The 21814-nt window shown below is 45.4% G+C and overlaps 1 protein-coding gene across 3 annotated transcripts in view; it reads right to left on the bottom strand.

Moving 5' to 3' along the window:
• stk11ip (serine/threonine kinase 11 interacting protein) overlaps nucleotides 1-21814 on the bottom strand; it is a 148182-nt gene that overhangs the window by 56862 nt on the left and 69506 nt on the right. For all 3 annotated transcript variants that reach the window (XM_063051405.1, XM_063051406.1, XM_063051404.1), the window contains exons 15-19: nucleotides 20342-20526; nucleotides 11718-11828; nucleotides 10516-10693; nucleotides 2028-2206; nucleotides 70-442 (exon numbers count right to left, since the gene is read on the bottom strand). In XM_063051405.1, the coding sequence (XP_062907475.1) occupies nucleotides 70-442; nucleotides 2028-2206; nucleotides 10516-10693; nucleotides 11718-11828; nucleotides 20342-20526 (1026 nt within the window). The remainder of the gene's footprint in view (nucleotides 1-69; nucleotides 443-2027; nucleotides 2207-10515; nucleotides 10694-11717; nucleotides 11829-20341; nucleotides 20527-21814) is intronic.

The following is a 21814-nucleotide window of genomic DNA, read 5'->3' as shown; positions in this document are numbered from 1 at the left end:
ATTATAATTCTGAGAACAAAGAGATAAATAGTGAGAACATGTGTTGTAGTGGCTAACAATGCTGCTAACCTTTGCAGGGTCCAGGGGCATCGTCTCCACTGTCAGAGTAGGGAGAGTGGCGGGTCAGTGTGGACCCCACTGGCGTGCTGTAGCGGAATGCCCAGGTCAGGCTGCCACAGAGTGAGTTTGAACTTCCCCTCTGGCCGAGCTGGCTGCTATTCAGGCCTGGGCTGGAGGTGACCCCAGTGGCCTGTTCCTCAGCGCCCGAACTGTCTGACAGGTGGCTACCGTCCCTGGTGCTGACACTGCTGCAGGTCTGCTCACAGTCCAGGTAGAAGCTAGCCATCTTTCCGCCTGTGAAGGCACTGCTCTCCGGCTCTACGATTGAAGCTGCCAGAGAATCGTCGCCTGGTGCTCCTGCCCCACCGAGGGACTCGACACTCTGCACAAAATGGACAAAACCAGCCGTGGATTAGAAAATAGCTTCAACACAGGAGCTGACTGGTGGAGAACCAAATTTATATCTCAGCCACATCTCACCCCAAACCTTCCAATAATGCATCAATCCCTCCTCATCACCAGCTTCTACAAGACCATAAAACATAGGGGCGTGCTAGTCCTGAAGCATTGATACATTTTTTATTTAGAGATGGTAACAGGTTCTTTCCACCCAATGAGCTCATGCTGTTCAATTACATCCATGTGGCCGATTAATCTACGAACTTGCAAGCCTTTGGTGGGAGAAATTAGCTTTATGTCGCATGTGCTTGAAACACATAGTAAAATGTGTCATTTACATCAAATCAGTGAGGAAGTGCTGGGGGACAGCCTTGAAGTGTCACCATGCTTCTGGCACCGATAATACATGCCCAGAGCTTACTAACCCAACTTCCAAAGATGGAACAAAACCAGAAGACTCGGAGGAAACCCAAGTGGTCACGGGGAGAAGGTACAAGCTCCTTACAGACTGCAGTGGAAATTGAACCTGGGTTACAGCAGCTGTAATAGCGTTGCACTAACCACTACACTACTCTGCCACCTTGTCAAAGAAAGCATCTTGGGCTGTGTTGGTTGTTAACGCAAATGACACATTTCATGGTATGCTTCCATGCACTGTATATGTGATAAATAAACTTGAATCTGAATTAGGCCATTCAGCCCATCAAGTCTGCTGTGCCATTCCATTATGGCTGATTTATTATCCCTCTCAAACCCTTTCTCCTAATTTCTATCCATAACCTTTGACACCCTTACTAATCAGGAACCCGTAAATGTTTGCTTTAAATATACCCAGTGACTTGGCCTTCACAGCCATCTGTGGCAATGAATTCTACAAATTCACCACCCTCTGGCCAAGGAACTTCCTCTTCATCTTTGTTCTAAAAGGAAGACTTTGCCCTCTGGTCCCAGAATCTCCCACAATACAAAATATCTTCTCCACATCCACTCTATCTAGGCCACTCAATATTTGGTAGGTTTCAGTGAGATTCCCCCGGCCCCACCCCAGTGAGTACAGGCCTAGAGCCATCAAATGTTCATGTGTTAACCCTTTCATTCCTGGGATCATTCTCATGAACCACCTCTGGACACTCTCCAATGCCAACACATCCTTTCTTAAATAAGGGCCCCAAACTGTCCATAATACTCCATATGTAGTCCAACCAATACCTTACAAAGTCTTAGCATTTCATCCTTACTTTAATATTCCAATCCTCTCCAAATTAACCTCATACGTTATCTTTTTCATTCCTAGGATCATTCTCAGAAACCTCCTCTGTCCCTCTCCAAATTTTGCTTCGGTCTTATGGTCTATTTAAGTACTTGAATCAGCAATGCAGAGATGGCTACAAGCTGGTAAATGGAATTAGTAGATGTGCTTAATGGTCAGCATAGACATGTGGGCCAAAGGGCCTGTTTCTATGCTATATGCCTCTACGACCTCTCCAATCCCCCTCTTCCTGATCGCCGTAGATTCCAAATCTCCGACTTCCGACACCGGAACTCAGGAGATGCGCTGTGCATTGCACCTTCAGGCTTCCAGTGGGGTCGTTGTCCATGGACGGGATCTTTCTGAAGTCCTGTCTCAGCTCCCCTTCCTCGGGCAGGACAGGTGTACTGGTGCGCATCTCTGTCTTGCTCGGCAAGATGACCACGTGATCGCTGGCACACTTGGGGCAGGCCGGCAAGGCTGGCGATGAGACCTCGGCTGCAGGAAACAAAGAGAGCACACTTCAGAGCAATGAGTTTGCAATCGTGCCCACAGTTGAAGGAAGGCTTCTCTCCTTCACATGGGGTAAAGCGTTCAACCCCAGTACAATAGGCAAGAGGCAAAAGTCTCCAGACAGAACATAAGGAATAATTATAATCTTTAATTTCCCACCTCAGCCCACTTTTCCGCATCACTCAAACATTCCTCTGTGCCAAGCTCTATCAATCTCAGTTTTCAACAAGCCTCCACAGCCTGAGGCAGAGAATTCCAAATATTCCAGTTTGAAGACCTCATCTCAGAAGAGGTTAGAAAAACCATAGAAACCATAGAAAAACTACAGCACAGAATCAGGCCTTTTGGCCCTTCTTGGCTGTGCTGAACCATTTTCTGCCTAGTCCCACTGACCTGCACACAGACCATATCCCTCCATACACCTCCCATCCATGTATCTGTCCAATTTATTCTTAAATGTTAAAAAAGAACCCGCATTTACCACCTCGTCTGGCAGCTCATTCCACACTCCCATCACTCTCTGTGTGAAGAAGCCCCCCTAATATTCCCTTTAAACTTTTCCCCCTTCACTCTTAACCCATGTCCTCTGGTTTTTTTTCTCCCCTTGCCTCAGTGGAAAAAGCCTGCTTGCATTCACTCTATCTATACCCATCATAATTTTATATACTTCTATCAAATCTCCTCTCATTCTTCTACGCTCCAGGGAATAAAGTCCTAACCTATTCAACCTTTCTCTGTAATTGAGTTTCTCAAGTCCCGGCAAAATCCTTGTAAACCTTCTCTGCACTCTTTCAACCTTATTAATGTCCTTCCTGTAACTTGGTGACCAAAACTGAACACAATACTCGAGATTCGGCTTCACCAATGCCTAATACAACCTCATCATAACATTCCAACTCTTATACTCAATACTTCGATTAATAAAGGCCAACGTACCAAAAGCTCTCTTTACAACCCTATCTACCTGTGACGTCACTTTTAGGGAATTTTGTATCTGTACTCCCAGATCCCTCTGTTCTACCGCACTCCTCAGTGCCCTACCATTTACCCTGTATGTTCTACCTTGGTTTGTCCTTCCAAAGTGCAATACCTCACACTTGTCTGTATTAAACTCCATTTGCCATTTCTCAGCCCATTTTTCCAGCTGGTTCAAGTCCCTCTGCAAGCTTTGAAAACCTTCCTCACTGTCCACTACACCTCCAATCTTTGTATCATCAGCAAATTTGCTGATCCAATTTACCACATTATCATCCAGATCATTGATATAGATGACAAATAACAATGGACCCAGCACTGATCCCTGTGGCACACCACTAGTCACAGGCCTCCACTCTGAGAAGCAATTCTCTACTACCACTCTTTGGCTTCTTCCATTGAGCCAAAGTCTAATCCAATTTACCACCTCTCCATGTATACCTAGCGACTGAATTTTCCTAACTAACCTCCCATGTGGAACCTTGCTGAAGTCCATGTAGACAACATCCACTGTCTTCCCTTCATCCACTTTCCTGGTAACCTCCTCGAAAAACTCCAACAGATTGGTCAAACATGACCTACCACGCATAAAGCCATGTTGACTCTCCCTAATAAGTCCCTGTCCAAACGCTTGTAGATTCTGTCTCTTAGTACTCCTTCCAATAACTTACCCACTACCGACGTCAAACTTACCGGCCTATAATTCCCCAGATTACTTTTCGATCCTTTTTCAAACAACGGAACAACATGAGCCATTCTCCAATCCTCCGGCACCTCACCCGTAGATATCGACATTTTAAATATATCTGCCAGGGCCCCTGCAATTTCAACACTAGTCTCCTTCTAGATCTGTGGGAATAACCTGTCAGGTCTTGGGGATTTATCCACTTTAATTTGTCTCAAGATAGCAAGCACCTCCTCCTTTTCAATCTGTACAGTTTCCATGATCTCACTACTTGTTTCCCTTAATTCCATAGACTTCATGCCAGTTTCCCTAGAAAATACAGACGCAAAAAACCCATTTAAGATCCCCCCCATTTCTTTTGGTTCCGCACATAGCCAACCACTCTAATCTTCAAGAGGACCAATTTTATCCCTTACAATCCTTTTACTCTTAATATACCTGTAAAAGCTCTTTGGACTATCCTTCACTTTGACTGCCAAGGCAACCTCATGTCTTCTTTTAGCCCTCCTGATTTCCTTCTTAAGTATTTTCTTGCACTTTTTATACTCCTCAAGCACCTTATTTACTCCCTGTTTCCTATACATGTCATACAACTCCCTCTTCTTCTTTATCAGAGTTGCAATATCCCTTGAGAACAAGGTTCCTTATTCCTATTCACTTTGCCTTTAATCCTGACAGGAACATACAAGCTCTGCACTCTCAAAATTTCTCCTTTGAAGGCTTCCCACTTACTGATCACATCCTTGCCAGAGAACAACCTGTCCCAATCCACACTTTTTAGGTCCTTCCTCATTTCTTCAAATTTGGCCTTCTTTCAGTTCAGAACCTCAACCCTAGGACCAGATCTATCCTTGTCCATGATCAAGTTGAAACTAATGGTGTTATGATCACTGGAACCAAAGTGCTCCCCTACACACACTTCCGTCACTTGTCCTAACTCATTTCCTAACAGGAGATCCAATATTGCATCCCCTCTAGTTAGTACCCCTATATATTGATTTAGAAAACTTTCCTGAACACATCTTACAAACTCTAAACCATCTAGACCCCTAACAGTATGGGAGTCCCAATCGATATGTGGGAAATTAAAATCCCCTACCACCACAACTTTATGTTTCCTGCAGGTTGTTACGAACATAGAACATTGCAGCACAGTATAGTTCCTTCAGTCCATGATGACCTTTTAAACTATTTCATGATCAATCTAACCCTTCCCTCCCACATTGCTCACCATTGTTCAATCATAAATGTGCCTATCTAAGAGTTTCTTCAATGTTCCAAATGTATCTGCCTCTACCACCACTCCTGGTAGCACATTCCACATCCTCACCACTCTTGTACAAAAAAAGTATCTCTGACATCCTCTCTATATTTTCCTCCAGTCACCTTAAAATTGTGCCCTCCACATTAGCCATTTCCATTCTAGGTAAAAGGATGTCCACTCTACCTATGCCTCTTATCATCTTGTACACCTTTTATCAAGTCGCCTCTCCTTTGCTACAAAGAGAAAAGCCCGAGCTTGTTCAACCTATCCTCATAAAATATTTTCTTTAATCCAGGCAGCACACTGGTAAATCTCCTCTGCATCCTCTCTAAAGCTTCCACGTTTCTTATAATAAGGTGACTAGAACTGAATACAATACTCAAGCGTGGGCTGTTCTTGATCTTATTGTAGGAATCAAAAGAGAGCGGGTGGTTAAAGTGTAAATGGAAACCAGCTGTCTCAGTAAAAAGTTCTTTACTTAAGGGGTATTTTTTTCTATTAAAATAAACTTTTATTAATAATAAACCACTTATTTACAAGAATATGCCTTTTCATTCAGTACTGATTTTGACAGCCAACGCTTTACTACATCCCCACACTGCTGCCACTCACGCTGCCCCCTGGGGTGGTGCACTACTACAATAACAGGGGTTTCTTCACCCAACCCAGCCCATCCCTCTCCAGTAGCCGGAGAACCCTACCGAGTCCCTAGAGTCTTTGCAGTGGCTGCACCAAGCTTCAGTGCATCTCTGCAGCCCGCAATATGCCAGTCAGCAGCATACCTCAACGGACACCTCGATGTGCTAGCTGACCAATCAAGGGCAACTTTCACTGAGTTCATGATCTGTCAGCTACGTGGAAGAGTACACTTCTTAATGGGTAAATACAACACCATGACATGAATCTGATAATCCATTTCATTTATGAGCTTCCGCATTCAGTACATCACTCTACGCAGCTTCCACCATCTTCAACAGAACCCTACACCAAACACCTTCTCCCCCCACCCCCCACTCTCTGCTTCCTGCAGGGATCACCTCCTTTTGTGATTTCCTTTGTCCACTCATCCCTCCCCACCAATCCCCCAACTAGCACTTATGCCTGCAAGCGGAAGAAGAGTTACTTCCAATGCTGATGAAGGGTCCCAGACTGAAAAGTCGACAGTTTATTTCCCTCCACAGATGCTGCCTGACCTGCAGTGTGTGTTGATGTTGTCCTTACGTTTGCGAAGTGGGACTCGAACACACAACATTCTGCCCCTTAGATGAGACTTCGACACAGAGCCACAGCAGACTTTTACCCTGTTTAGACCTTCGGGTACCGGGGATTTCAAAGGGCCTCAACCCAAGATTCCACTGTCTCTTTTCCCTCCACAGATGTGGCCTGACCTGCTGAGTTCAAGACACACACTAACACCTCAGCTTTCTGTGTGCTTCCCCAGATTCTAGCATCTGCAGTCTGTTGTGACTCCTCCTTCTCTCATTGAGCCATAGAGGACTACAGCCCAGAAATAGGCCCTTCAGCCCATCTAGTCCATGCCAAACCATTATTCTGCCTAGTCCCATTGATGTGTACCTGGTTCCAAGCCCTTCATAACCCTCCTATCCATGTACTTATCAAAATTTCTCTTAAATGTTGCGATTGAACCCTCATCCACCACCAGCTTGAATATGTTAGGACTTAACTCCCTGGAGCACAGGAGAATCTGGGGAGATTTGATAAAGATATAGAAAGTTATGAAGGGATAAATAAGAGTAAATGCATACAGGCTTTTTCCACTGAGGTTGGGTGAGACTAGAACCTGAGGTCATGGGTTTAGGGTGAAAGGTGAAATGTTTAAGGGGAACATGAGGGGAAGCTTCTTCACTCAGAGGGTAGTGAGTGTGAAGTGAGCTATCAGTGAGCTACCAGCAAAGTGGTCAATGTGGGTTTGATTTCAACATTTAAGATAAGTTTGTATAGGTACATGGATGGATATGGTCCAGGTGCAGGCCGTTGAGATGAGGCAGAACAACATTTTGGCATGGACTAGATGGGCTGAAGGGCCTGTTCCTGTGCTACAGTGTTCTATGAAACTATGACTTTTGCTGGCAGCTCATCTCACACTCACACCACTCTCATTCTACCGCAAGTATTCCCCTTTAATGTTCAGTCAGAGTCTCTCTGCAACCAACACCAGATAGCACTAAGAGATCACTAGCCTCTCTGTGGTGCTTGGGACCGACCACCTGAGCGGTGAAAGATTACTTTTATTTAAATAAGGGATAAATTCAAGGCATTGCTAACAATACAGGCAGACAGGGAACTATCCCCACCTAGTGGCATGATACAGCACTGCAACACAGCAGCATCAATCATAAATACACAAAGTGCTCGAGGAACTCAGCAGGTCAGACAGCAACTATGCAGGGGTATAAACAATTTGATGTTTTGGGCCAAGACCCACTGTGAGCCTCAATCATATATGCCCACAGGCAGAAGACTGGCTAAGAGAATATCTTTTTGTGACAGAGACGTGCAGAAATAAGTCCCTGGATCTAATCCATGCTGAATATATGTACCTATTTATACTGGAGCCATCTTACTTATTCTCTCCATGTTTCCAGCAGCTCCTCCAGATTCTACACCTCACCCACACACAGGGGGGGAAATTCATAGCGACCAGTTAAGCCAGTGACCCCGTATGCATTTGGAGTGTGGGAAAGAAGCAGAGCACTCGGGAGAAACTCACACAGGGCTTCAGGCAGAAAGACAGTGCTGCAGGTCAGGATCGAACCTGGGTTTCTGGCTTGGTGAGGCAGCAGACTCAAAGTCAGAGTTTCCTGTCATCTGCACAAATCCATGGATGGACAGATGCAACAGCAGCATCGTGGGTAAAAAGCATCAGATAAGCAGCATTTACAAGAAAAACTAATTAACAACAAACACAATTAAAACAAAATAAAGTCTATTGTAGTACAAGATGATCAAGGTGGCCATAGTGTTGCTAAGGTGCAGCGATTCAAATTGTGCTAGTTGGTTTAGGAACCAAATGGTTGAAAGGAAGTACACGTTTCCTGAAACTGGTAGTGTGGGACTTCCGGCTTCAGTACCTCCTGATTGCTGCAAAGACATGCATGAACACGAGAGTCTGCAGATGCTGGAAATCCAGAGTAATGCACACAAAGTGTTGGAGGAACTCAGCAGGTCAGGCAGCATCTTATGGAGAGGAATAAAGAGTTGACCTTTCAGACCAGAACCCTTCATCAGGACTCAGAAGGCAATACCTGGATGGTGGGATCTTTGATGCACTTCCTTCTTAATCTCCTTTGCAACTTCTCCAGTGTAGCAGTTTTCTCTTAGTCATTACCACTGCCCCACCTTCTCTCACCCAACTCTAAAATCCATTTTGTGTTACCTAGCTGCAGTACATATGCATACACAAATACACATTAATACATTAATAAGTAGTGCAAACAGAGAGGAACGAAATACTGAGGTAGAGTACATGGGTTCATTGTCCATTCAGAAACCTGATGGCGGAGGGGTAGAGGCTGTCCCTGAAGTGTTGAGTGTGTGTCTTCAGGCGCCTTCTCTGACGGTAGCAATGAGAAAAGGGCACGTCCTGAGCGATTGAGGTCATTAATGATGGATGCCACCTTTTGAAGATGTCCTTGATGCTGGGGAGGCTAGTGTGCATGTTGGAGCTGGCTGTGTTTACAACTTTCTGCAGCTTTCTCTGATCCTGTGCAGTGACCCCTCCCTCCCCCCATCCCAAAGGGTGATGCAATCAGTTAGAATGCTTTCCACCATACATCTGTAGAAATTTGTGAGCATCTTTGGCAACATACCAAATCTCCTCAAACTCCTAATAAAATATTGCTTCTGGTGTACACCTTTCTGATTGCAGCAATATGCTGGGCTGAGGATAGATCTTCAGAAACATTGGCGCCCAGGAACTTGAAACTGCTCACTTGCTTCACTTCTAGTCCCTTGATGAGGACTGGTCTGTTTCCTTGACTTCCCCTTCCTGAAGACTACAATCAATTCTTTGGTCTTACTGACATTCATTGCAAGGTTTTTGCTATGACACCACTCAACTAGCTGATCTATCTCACTCTTGTATGCCTCCATGTCACCATTTGAAATTCTGCCAAGATTAGTTGTGTTGTCAGCAAATTTATAGATGGCACTTTGACCTGTGCCTAGCCACACAATCATGGGTATAGAGAGAGCAGAGCAGTGGGCTAAGCACACATCCTTGTGGTGTACCAGTGTGGATTGTCAGTGAGAAGGAAGTGTTATTTCCGATCTGCACTGTGTGATTTCCTGGTGAGGAAGTCAAGGATCCAGTTGCAGAGGGAGGTACAGAGACCCAGGTTTTGTTGTGTTGAATGCTGAGCTGTAGTTGCTAAACAGTAGCCTGCCGTAGGCATTACTCTTGCCCAGATAATCCAGGGCTGAGTGGAGAGCCAGTGAGATTGCATCCACTATAGACCTATTATGGTGACAGGCAAATTGCACAAATCTAGCTTAGGCAGGAGTTGATTCTAGCTATGACCAACATCTCAAAGCACTTCACCACAGCAGATATGAGTGCCTATGGATGATTGTCTTGGAGGCAGCTCACTCTGGTCTTCTTGGGCACTGGTATGATTGTCACCCTTCTGAAGCAGGTGAGAACCTCCAACTGCAGCAGTGAGAAATTGAAGATGTCTATGAACACTCCTGCAGTTGGTTGGCACAGGCATTCAAACCCCTACCATCAAGGCCCGAGGCCATGACAGGGTTCACCCTCCTGACAGAGATCACAGGGTCACTGGATGCTGCGGGCATTCATACAGGTGTAGCTTTATTCTCCCTTTCAAAGCGTGTTGAGCTCACCTGGGAGTGAAGCATCACACCCATTCACGATGTTAGACTGTGCTTTGTAGGAAGCAATGGCCTGCAAACACTACCTGAGGATCTTCGTCTAGAAGACCCAGGAAGTCATGTGGTGAAAACAGAAGTCAGAGGGCCAATCACCCTTCTATCGCCCCAGGACACAGGACTCTGGCAAGCTGCTGTCAGTGGCTGATGCTGCAGAGGCGATGGGCTTGAGGAGGAGAAGGATAGGAAGGATGCGATAGCTGTAACATGACATCCTTGCTCTTGTACCCAATACCCTATCCAATTAAGTCAAGCGTCACATAACACCTTCTTCACCACTGTGTTGTCACTTTTAGTAGATGGAGTTACCTGCACCTCTAAGCTTTTGCTGTTCTACTGCAAACCCCTGGGCCCTGTCCACTTGCATCCATACCCTGTGATCCAATAAACCACAGGAGAGGGGATACAATGTGACATTTTAGATCTTCCTTCCAAGGGACAGCACAGTGAAGAGTTACTTACTGTCTGGGTGGTCCTGGCCATCCCCCTGTCTGAGGGACGGGCTCTCGGACAGTCTCCTGGTTCTTCGTAGCTCCTCGAACTCGTGGCGACACTTTAGGCACTGAAGTCTGGAGAAAGCCTCCGGTTCCGACTGCTGCTGCCTGGCCTCCAGTGCTTCAGTCAGGATCTTAATCAGGGTCTGCAACAGTAAAGCGTGCAGAAATCATTAGTGCATAGGCCAGGAAACGTGGCGCCTCACAATGTAATCAAGGGCGAGAGGATTTTCCTCAATCAGAACAGGACCTAAGGAGACTTTATAAATTCGGTTATAGTCATAGAATCATAGAACACGACAGCACAAAAAGTCCCTTTGGCCCGTCTAGTCCATGCTGGATCTAATCTGCCTCGTCCCATTGACCTGCACCCAGACTATAACTCTCCATATTCCTCGCATCCATGTACCTAGCCGACCTTCTCTTAAATGTTGAAATTGAACCTGAATCCACCACTTCAGAATCAGGTTTATTATCACTGACATATTGTATATCGCAAAATGTGCCATTTTGCAGCAGCAGTACAATGTATAAAATCATCATAAATGACAAAATAAAGAAAAAGTGCAAAGGAGTAACGAGGTAGTGTTCGTGGAGGGAAAGAAGCTGTTCCTAAAACAAGGAGTGTCTTCAGGCTCCTGTACCTCCTCCCTGATGGTAGCAATGAGGAGAAAGCATGCCCTTGAAGATGGGGAGGGGTGATGGAGCTGGTTGTAACATTACATTAGGGCACTGACGGAAGAAGATGTACTCCCTTCCAGGGAGGGGGTACCCTCCAGAGCAAGGGAGAGAAGCTGTCCAATGGAGTGGGGGGGGGGAGATGCCTGGAGGGGGAGAGAGTGGAGAGGACATCCAAAGGGGAAACATTACTTATTTAGGATTTACACTCATTGCTGAGTCAAAAGTTTCTGCACAATTGAGTAACTTAATGCCCAAACTCCCACAATGCTTTCCAAGAATGATCACTGGCAGTCTCTACTATGGACTCAGCTTTTTCCTCTCTCTACCTCAATACACTGTGTAATGAATGATATTTATGAACAGTATGTAGGGCAAGCTTTTCACTGCATCCCAGTACACGTGACAATAACAAACCAATTCCAAATCCAGTTCCACATCCATTTCTTTCCACGACCAGGTATGGTGACAAGAGGCTTCACAGATGCTCACCTGAGAGGCCTCCTGGGGATTTGTATCCATGATGACGTACTTGCGCTTGCGTTTGTCCCTGCGGATGTAACTAAAGCAGCACTCCACTGAGGGAAGAAGCCGGCCTCTGCTCTGCCGAGAAAGGCAAGACTCAGAATTATTTTCCTGCAATAAAGAAGACTGTGTCATGAGGAACCTGGACTGCTGGGAGAGGCACAGCGTACACCGCATACGAGCATACTGCTGTGCTTACAGCTGGGGAGGATCCGGTCACTGAGCACCACAGATTTTTTTTTTAAATTTAGAGATACAGCACGTTAACAGGCCCTTCTAACCGAATGTGCCACTAATTACTCCCATGTGACCAATTACCCTACTAACTGGTACATCTTGAAAACTGGAACCAGAGGAAACCCACTGAGAACGTAAAAACTCCTTACAGACAGCCACAGGATTTGAACCGCAGGTCGCCTGTGCTGTAAGAGCATTATATTAACCATTATGCCTCTGTGCCACCCCATCGTGGTGTTGGCAGGTCCGAGATCTACAGGCCCGAGTCCACGTCCGCTGGAGGCTTGCGCTGGGGTAAAAGAACTGTGTATGTGCGTGGGCGAGTGGGAAGGAACTGGGGTGTTTTTCCTGTTGTTGTGTTCTGTGTTGTTCTGCCCAGTGTTGCCGGCATGTCATGTGGACACAAGAATGTGTGGCGACACTGGGCTGTGCCAACTCGAACATTTTTGGAGTGTGTGAGGAACCAGAGCACTCGAAGGAAACTCATGTGGTCGGGGAAGAACGTACAAACTCCTTACAATGTAAACAGCGCACTTCACTGTATGTTTCACCGTACATTTGACAGATAAACTTGAATCTTACTATCTTGCAGCTCTCCCCAACCACCTCAAACCAGCTCAACCTGGAGACACTGTGGACGACAGCAGATCAGAGTTCTGCCATTGAGAGTTGCCACAGGCCTCCTTTCCTCAGATTATTGAGCAGGAAGAGTTAGGCAGCATGGTAGCATGGCAGTTAGCGTAATGCTTTACAATGCTAGCGATCACCGATCGGTTCAATTTCTGCCATTGCCCGTAAGGATGTTCTCCCCATGGCTTTGCCAGTTTCCTCCGGACGCTCTGGTTTCCTCCCACATTCCAAAGACTCTCCAGGACAACCCTCCAGCAGACACTGATTCAGGCCCACAGGCACTGCGATGAGGCATGTGGCACAGCACAGGCGATCTGGGTTCAATTTCCTGCTGCTGTCTTTAAGGAGTTTGTATTTCTCAACATAACTGTATGGGTTTCCTCCAGGTTAGGGTTAGGTTGTGGGGCATGCTACATTGACAATGGAAGCATGTCGATGCTTATAGGGTGCTCCCAGCACAATCCTCGGACTGTATTGGTCAATAACGCGAACGATGCATTTCACTGTATGCTTCAATGTTTTGATGTATATGTGATAAATAAAGGCAATCTAATCTGGCTTGACTGTCTATGAAAGTTCCTGGGACACTGAGTGAATGAGAAGCACTGTAGAAAAGGAACTTGACTTTTTAAATGCTTTACTTCCACTGAGAGATGCATTAGCAACCAGAGAACAGAGAGCATTAGAGTGTTGGGAATTGGAGTTCAACTGCAACATCAGCTGGAAGGAGTATGAACGTTCCTCTCCGTGAATGCATCGGTTTCCTCCAGGTGCTCCGGTCCCACCCCCCCCCCACCCCCACCGTCCATTGACGTACTGGTTAACTGGATAATTGGTCATTGTAAATTGTCCTGAGATTAGGCTAGGGTTGAACAGGTGGGGTGCCTGGTGGTACGGTTCATTGGGCAAAGGAAGCAGGTATTGCGACAGCTTTTTTGAAACAGGCTAGCTGCAGTAATCTGGGACACGCTGGGTGGTAGGGTCAGATACAACGGGAGCTTTTCAAATGGAAATCGGAGAATTACTTTGAGGGACGTTCTAACAGGCTCTTGGGAAAGAATGAGCGAGTGCAAAGAGTCTGCTTAGGAAGTTAAGCTTGGTGCCAAGCACACTAACAAACTTCAGCATCAAGCTCCTTCAGCAAGGGCACTGCTACAGCAAAGAACATGGAACCATCTGATTGCAGGGTCAAAGCAAGCACAGCAGGGTTTAGCTTTTATGAGGCATGTTACTGTAGTTGCACACACAAGGGGGGGCTGCGTGCATAAGCGATGAGTCTCTGTTCCTCCCAGTGTGCTGGAGCAGAGATAAATCAGGTCATGGATAGTGCTCATAAACAAGAGATTCTGCAGATGCTGTAAATCTAGAGCAACACACACAAAATGTAGGAGGAACTCAGCAGGTCAGGCAGCATCTGTGGAAATGAACAGTTGATGCTTCAGGCCTAAACCCTTCACCAGGAGAGGAAAGGTGCCAGAATCAATCTTCTCCTCACCTCTCCCGGGCGCCCCTCCTCCTTCCCACTCTCCTCTCTCCTGTTCTTTCAGAATCCTCCTTCCCCAGCCCTGTGCTTTTCCCACCTACCACCTCCCATCTTCTTACTTCATTCCCCTTCCCCCACCTACCTGGCTTCACCTTCTAGCATGTTTTCCTTTCCCTCCCCCCCCACCACCTTCTTTTCCCCCTTCTTTTCCAGTCCAGATGAAGGGTCTCAGCTCAAAACACTGACTGTTCATTTCCATGAATGCTGCCTAACCTGCTGAGTTCCTCCAGCATTTTGTGGTGGTTGCAATGGTTAGTGAACATAAATGATTTTCCTTCTTTAGAGCCGTGGCTCCTGTGAGACCGTAACAGTGAGTGGCAGCCCAAGGAGGTAATGCTGAGTGTGATCCCGCGGCCTGCCACCACGCTGAGGGCCACTCAACGTACCACGGATGCAACACTCGCCTCTACACGTTACCAGGCAGGCATGCGCCCCTTTAACGCTCACAAGTCGAAGCATGTGCCTAGCCTGTTGTAAGGCGAGTGTACGAGGTCCCAGTGCTGTGCAGTGAACCATGGGTTTTGAAGGGTGGGTAAAATGCAAGGTGTGACTTCGGGCGACAAGCAGTGAGACACCCTCTGATATGCAGCCCAGTGAGAAGACAGCACCACAGGCAATGCCCTTGTGTAGTGTGTGGTTAGTAACAAGAGACCTTTGCCATCAGGATCAAGTACATCTGGGCAAATGCTTATACAGAGATGACACCGGATTGAAAGATGTGGAATCCTTGTGGGTAGAATGATGAAACTGCACGCATTAGAAACCCTGATAGTAGTTATACGCGGGCCTCCGAATAGTAGCTAGGATGTAGGATACAAATTACAAAGGGAGATTGAAAAGGCATGCAAAAAGAGCAATAACATAAGAAATAGGAGCAGGAGTTGGCCATCTGGACCATCGAGCCTGCTCTGCCATTCAATAAGATCATGGCTGATCTGACCATGGACTCATTTCCACCTACCTGCCTTCTCCTCAGAACCTTTAATTCCCCTACTATGCAAAAATCTATCCAACCTTGTCTTAAATACGTTTACTAAAGTAGCCTCCACTGCTTCATTGGTCAGAGAATTTCACAGATTGGGAAAAGCAGTTCCTCATCTCCATCTTAAATCTACACCTCCAAATCTTGAGGTTATGTCCCCTAGTTCTAGTCTCACCTACTAGAGGAAACTACTTTCCTGCCTCTTTATCTATCCCTTTCATAATTTTTGTAGGTTTCTACAAGATCTCCTCTCATTCTTCTGAATTCCAGCGAGTACAAACCCAGGCAATTCAATCTGTCCTCATCTCTGGAATCAACTTGGTGGGCCTCCTCTCCACTGCTTCCAAAGCCAGTATATCCTTCCTCAAGTAAGGAGACCAGAACTGCACGCAGTACTCCAGGTGCAGTCTCACCAATATCCTGTACGGTTGCAGCCTAACGTCCCAGCTCTTAAATTTAATCCTTCTGGCAATGAAGGCCAACATTCCTTTTGCTTTCTTGATAGCCTGCTGCACCTGGAAACCAGCCTTTTGCGATTCATGCACAAGCACTCCCAAGCCCTTCTGCACAGCAGCATCCTGCAATCTTTTACCATTTAAATAATAACCTGATCTTCTATTTTACCTTCCTCGCATTTACCAACATTGTACACCATCTGCCAGACCCTTGCCCACTCGCTTAGTCTATCTATACCTCTCTGTAGACTCTCCATATCCTCTGGACAATTTGCTTTACCACTCAATTTACCGTCATCAGCAAACTTAGATACAATACACTCCCTTTCTTTATTGCTCGCTCAGTGGTTCTTTGTTGCTTTTTAAAGTTTTCCCAGTCTTCCAGTTTCCCACTACTCTTGACAACTTTGTACACACAAGCTTTTAGTTTGATCCCTTCCTTTATTTCCTTAGTTATCCATGGCTGGCTCCATGTTACGATAGTGATGGAGGATTTCAATATACAGGTAGATTGGGAAAATCAGGTTGCTGCTGGATCCCAAGAGAGGGAATATGTAGAATGATTAAAAGATGTCCTTTTAGCGCAGCTGGGGGTTGATCCCAGTAGGGGAAAGGCAATCCTGGATTAGGTGTTGTGCACTGAACAGATTTTATTATGAAGGTAAAGGAACTCTTTGGAGGCAGTGATCATAATATAGAATTCACTCTGCAGTTTGAGAAGGAGAAGATAAAGTCAGATGTATAATTATTACAGCAGAGTAAAGGGAATTACAGAGGCACAAGAGTGAAGCTGGCCAAAGTTGATTGGAAGAGGACACTAACAGGGATCACTGCAAAACAGCAACGGCAAGAATTTCTGTAAGCTACTCGGAAGGCACAGGATAAATTCATTCCAAAGATGAAGAAGTATTTTAAAGGGAGGATGAGGACACTGGCTGACAAGAGAAGTCAAAGGCAAGCATTAAAGCAAAAGAGAGGGCATTAATATATCAAAAATTAGTGGGAATTAGAGGATTGGGAAGCTTTTAAAAACTGACAGAAGGCAACTAAAAATCCATAAGGAGGGAATAAATTAAATATGAAGTTAAACTGGCCAACAACATAAAAGAGGATACCAAAAGTTGTTTTCAAATATATAAAGATTAAGAGAAAGGGAAGAGTGGATATTGGACTGCTGGAAGATTACACTGGAGAGGTAGTAATGGGGTACAAAGAAATGGCAGATGAACTTGAGTATTTTGCACCAGTCTTCTCCATGGAAGACACTAGCAGTATGCCAGAAATTCGAGAGCGTCAGGAGGCCAAAGTGAGTGTAGTTGCTATTACAAAGAAGGTGCTTGGGAAGCTGAAAGGTCTGACGGTAGGTAAAAATCATCTGGACTCGATGGACTACACCCCCCCCCCGCCCCCGGGGTCTAAAAGAGGTGGCTGAAGAGGTTATGGAGGTATTAGTATTGATCTTTCAAGAAGCATTGGATTCTGGAATGGTTCCGGAGGACTGGAAAATTGCAATTGTCACTCTACTTTTTAAGAAGGGAGGGAGGCAGAAGAAAATATATTATAGACCGGTTAGCCTGACTTCAGTGGTTTGGAAGACGTTGCTGTTTATTATTAAGGATGATATTTGATATACTTAAAGGCACATGATAAAACACACCAAAGCATGCATAGTTTCCTTAAGGGGAAATCTCGCCTGACAAATCTGTTACAATTCTTTGAGGAAATAACAGGCAGGATAGACAGAGGAGAGTCAGTGGGTGCTGTTTATTTGAATTTTCAGAAGGTCTTTGACAAGGTGCCACATACAAGGCTGCTTAACGAGAGCCCAGGTTATAACAGGGAAGATACTAGCATGGATAGAAGATAAGAATGGGAACAAAGGGGGCCTTTGAAACGGAGACATCTCTTTCTCCCTTATTAGGGGGAGAGAGAGAGAGAGAGAGAGAGAGAGAGAGAGCCTGTGGTATGTCGAATATCGGGTGAATGAGTAGCCTTTGGAGTACTGCAAGTCCGTGTCCTTGCTGCTGCTTTGCTGCATGCTTGAGTGCTCGGTGGTGGGTGCTGATACTTTTCTTTTGCGGTGGGGGGAAGCGGGGATTGTTGCTTGCTGCCGGTTATGCGCAGGAGGGAGGGGGGCTGGGGGGGGACTTTGGGGTTCTAACATTTAACTGTCATTCATTCTTTGGGGCACTCCTCTGTTTTCGTGGATGGTTGTGAAGAAAAACATTTCAAAATGTATATTGTATACATTTCTCTGACATTAAATATACCTTTAAAACCTTTTATGGCTGGCTGTTGGTGACCAGTGGTGTTCTGCAGGGGACAGTGTTGGGACCATTGCTTTTCACATTATATGTTAATGATTGAGATGATGGAAGTGAGTGCTTTGTGACTAAGTTTGCGGATGATACAAACTTAAGGGGAGGGGCAGGAAGAGTTGAGGAAGCAGGAAGCTTGCAGAAGGACAGAAACATATTGGGAGAATTGGCAAAGAGGTGACTATTGGAATATAGTGTGAGGAAGTGTATGGTCATGTACTCTGGTAGAAGAAATAAAGACAAAGACTACTTTCTAAATGAGGAAAGATTTCAAAAATCAGAGGCGCAAAGGGACTTGGAAGTTCTTGTGCAGGATTCCCTAAAAGTTAACTTGCAGGTTGAGTCAATGGTAAACAAGCAAATGGAATATTAGCATTCATTTTGAGAGGAGTAGAATTAAAAAACAAGGATGTAATGTTGAAGTTTATCAGGCACATTTGAAGTAATGTGGTGGTAAGGAAGGCAAATGCAATGTTTGCACTTATTTTGAGAGGACTAGAATGTGAGAGTAAGTATGTAATACTGAGGCTTCATAAGGCAATAGTCAGACTGCCCTTATCTAATAAAACAAGTACTGGGAACGGAGTGGGTCCAGAGGAGGTTCAGGTGAATGATTCTGGCAATGAAAGGGTTAATCTATGAGGAGCTCATGCCCTGTACTTGCTGGAGTTTAGAAGAATGAGGGGAAACTGATTGAAACCTATTGAATATTTAAAAGTCTGGATAGAGTAGATGTTGGGACAATGTTTCCTATAGTGGGGGGATCTAGGACCAGAGGGCACAACCTTAGAACAGAGAGATATCCAGTTAGAACAGAATTGAGGAGGAATTTCTTTCGCCAGAGCACAATGAATCCGTGGAATTCACTGCCACAGGCTGCTGCAGAGGCCAAGTCATTGAATATATTTAAAGTGAAGGTTGATAGGTTCATGATTAGTCAGGGTGTTAAATGCTTCCGGAAAAAGGAAGGAGAATGGGATTGAGAGGGATAATAAATCAGCCATGATGGAATGCCAGAGTAGACTTGATGGGCTGAATGGCCCAATTCCTATATCTTATGGTGTGATGGAGTCTCAATGGATATTTGATAACAGCCACAGGAAGGGTTAAAGGGCTCATGAGACTTTATGTAACATATAGAGTACTATAGCACAGAAACAGGCCCTTGGGCCTCTCTAGTCCATACCGAACTGTTATTCTGATAGTCCCATCAACCTGCATCAGGACCATTGCCCTCCATACCCCTCCCATCCATGTAACTATCCAAACTTCTCTGAGATGTTGCAATCAAACCCACAACCACCATTTCACCTGGCAGCTCGTTCCAACTTGCACCACCCTCTGGGTGAAGTACCTCCCCCCAGGTAAATATTTCACCTTTCACCCTTAACCTATGACCTCTAGTTCTAATTCTCAACCAACCTCGGTAGAAAAGGCCTGCTTGTATTTACCCCCTCTCTACTCCTCAATTTTGTATACCTCTATCAAATTTCCCCTCATTCACCTATGCTGTAGGGAATGAAGTCCTACTCTCTTTAACTTACCTTATAACTTCGGTTCTAAAGGCCTGGCAATGTCCTTGTAAATATTCTCTGTACTCTTTCAATTTTACTGAACTCTTTCCTGTAGGTAGGTGACCAGAAATGCACACAACACTCCAAATTTGGCCTTACCAACATCTTATACAACTTCATCACAACTTTCCAACTCCTGTACTCAATACTCTGATTTATGAAAGCCAATGTACCAAAGTTGTCTAACTGTGATACCACTTTCAAGAAATTATAGATCTGCTTTCCCAGATCAACGTCACCCTGGATTGTCCTAGACCTGGCTGTGAAAGGAAGAAGGTTGGGCATGGGGTTAGCAACCCCATCCTGTAAAAATCTACAGCTACAACAATGACAACAGAGGCTCCAAAGACCTCAGCCCTGGGAGGGGAAGGATCTTCACCTCAGAAATGTGTTAAATTATGTGGTGAAAGTGTAAATCACAGGGCCAGTCAACCTTCTACTGGCCCAGGTTACAGGACTCAGGCGAGCTGCTGTTGGCAGCCTAAGCCCCAGTAGTAGTGGTGGACTCAAGAAGAGAAGAACATTCTCAGATCTTTCTGTTCTACCCCATTCCTTAGTGCCTCACATTCACTTTGATAGTCTTATAGGAAAGTATAGGGAAAGTGAGCGTACTTTCCTCCAATCACCTTAAAATTAGAAATCCAGAAGAAAATTTCTAAAAGGGAGGTGGAGAAATAGGGAAAAAAGCAAAATAAAAAAGGCATTGATAGAGAACAGAAGGAAGTGGCAACTAGTTGGAGAGCTTCATCAAAGAGGTTTCTTTTCCTGCACTTCTCTAAAGCAAGATCCTGATGGCGTCTGGTGTCTGGGAAGTGCTGGATAGATTGGCACCTGTGCTGAGGCTCGACTTACCGGCCAGAACTCCTCGGCCGTGCGGATAGCGGTCAGGGTGCTGAGTTCCAGCTTCTCCAGGATGTCCGCATTCATCAGGTCCACCTCCAGCAGCGCCTCCTCCGTCACACGCAGGAAGATCCAGCTGTTGTCCAGGGCAGGCTCGCCCTCCACTACACGGCCCACGATAAAGGGCTGACAGACATCTGTGGCAGGGACAGAGCATAGCCTTTCTATAGTACTGAACACAGCATACCACACACAATTTCAGCTGTTTTAATATGAAAAACTCTGAACTGATTTTACAATCTACAGACTCCTTTTCAAGGACTCTTTGCAATTCATGTTCTCAGTATTACCTTTATCTGCACAAATTACTTTCATTTGCAAAAAAACACATAAAATAACAGAACAGCACAGGCCCTTCAGCCCACGATGTTGTGCCAAGCTTTTAATCTACTCTAACAACAATCTAACCCTTCCCTCATACGTAGTCCTCCTCTTTTCTAACATCCATGTGCCTATCTCAGAGTCTCTTAAATATCCCTAATGTACCTACCTCTACCACCATCCCTGGCAGGGCGTTCCACACACCCATCACTCTGTATAAAAAACACTGACCTCCCTCTGACGATCACCCCCAATACATTCCTCCAATCACATTAAAATTAACCCCTCCATGCATTAGCAACTTCCGCCCTGGGAAGAAGTCTCTGGTGCCCACTCTGTCAATGCCCCTGGGGAGAAGTCTCTGATGTCCACTCTGTCGATGCCCCTGGGGAGAAGTCTCTGATGTCCATTCTGTCTGTGCCCCTGAGGAGAGGTCTCTGGTGCCCACTCTGTCGATGCCCCTGGGGAGAAGTCTCTCATGTCCACTCTGTCTGTGCCCCTGGGGAGAAGTCTCTGATGCCCATTCTGTCTGTGCCCCTGGGGAGAAGTCTCTGGTGCCCACTCTGTCTGTGCCCCTGGGGAGAAGTCTCTGATGTCCATTCTGTCGGTGCCCCTGGGGAGAAGTCCCTGGTGCCCACTCTGTCTGTGCCCCTTATCATCTTGCAATTTGGCTGCTTGTCAGTCTTCATCTCTTTATGTGCAGTTTTTCATAAAAAAAATCAGTTGTATTTTTTTTCCTGTAAATGCCTACAAGAAAATAAATGTCAAAGTAGTATACGGTAACATATACAGTGGCATGCAAAAGTTTGGGCACCCCTGGTCAAAATTTCTGTTACTGCGAATAGCTAAGCGAGTAAAAGATGAACTGATTTCCAAAAGGCATAAAGTTAAAGATGACATGTTTCGTTACTATTTTAAGCAAGAAAACTTTTTTATTTCCATCTTTTACAGTTTCAAGATAACAAAAAAGGAAAAGGGCCCAAAGCAAAAGTTTGGGTACCCTGCATGGCAGTACTTGGTAACACCCCCTTTGGCAAGTATCACAGCTTGTAAACGCTTTTTGTAGCCAGCTAAGAGTCTTTCAATTCTTGTTTGGGGGATTTT

Source organism: Mobula hypostoma, chromosome 6 (genome assembly GCF_963921235.1).
Source record: "Mobula hypostoma chromosome 6, sMobHyp1.1, whole genome shotgun sequence".
NCBI lineage: Eukaryota > Metazoa > Chordata > Chondrichthyes > Myliobatiformes > Myliobatidae > Mobula > Mobula hypostoma.
Note: the sequence above shows the minus strand (reverse complement) of the source record. Positions and strands in the feature narration are given on the sequence as shown.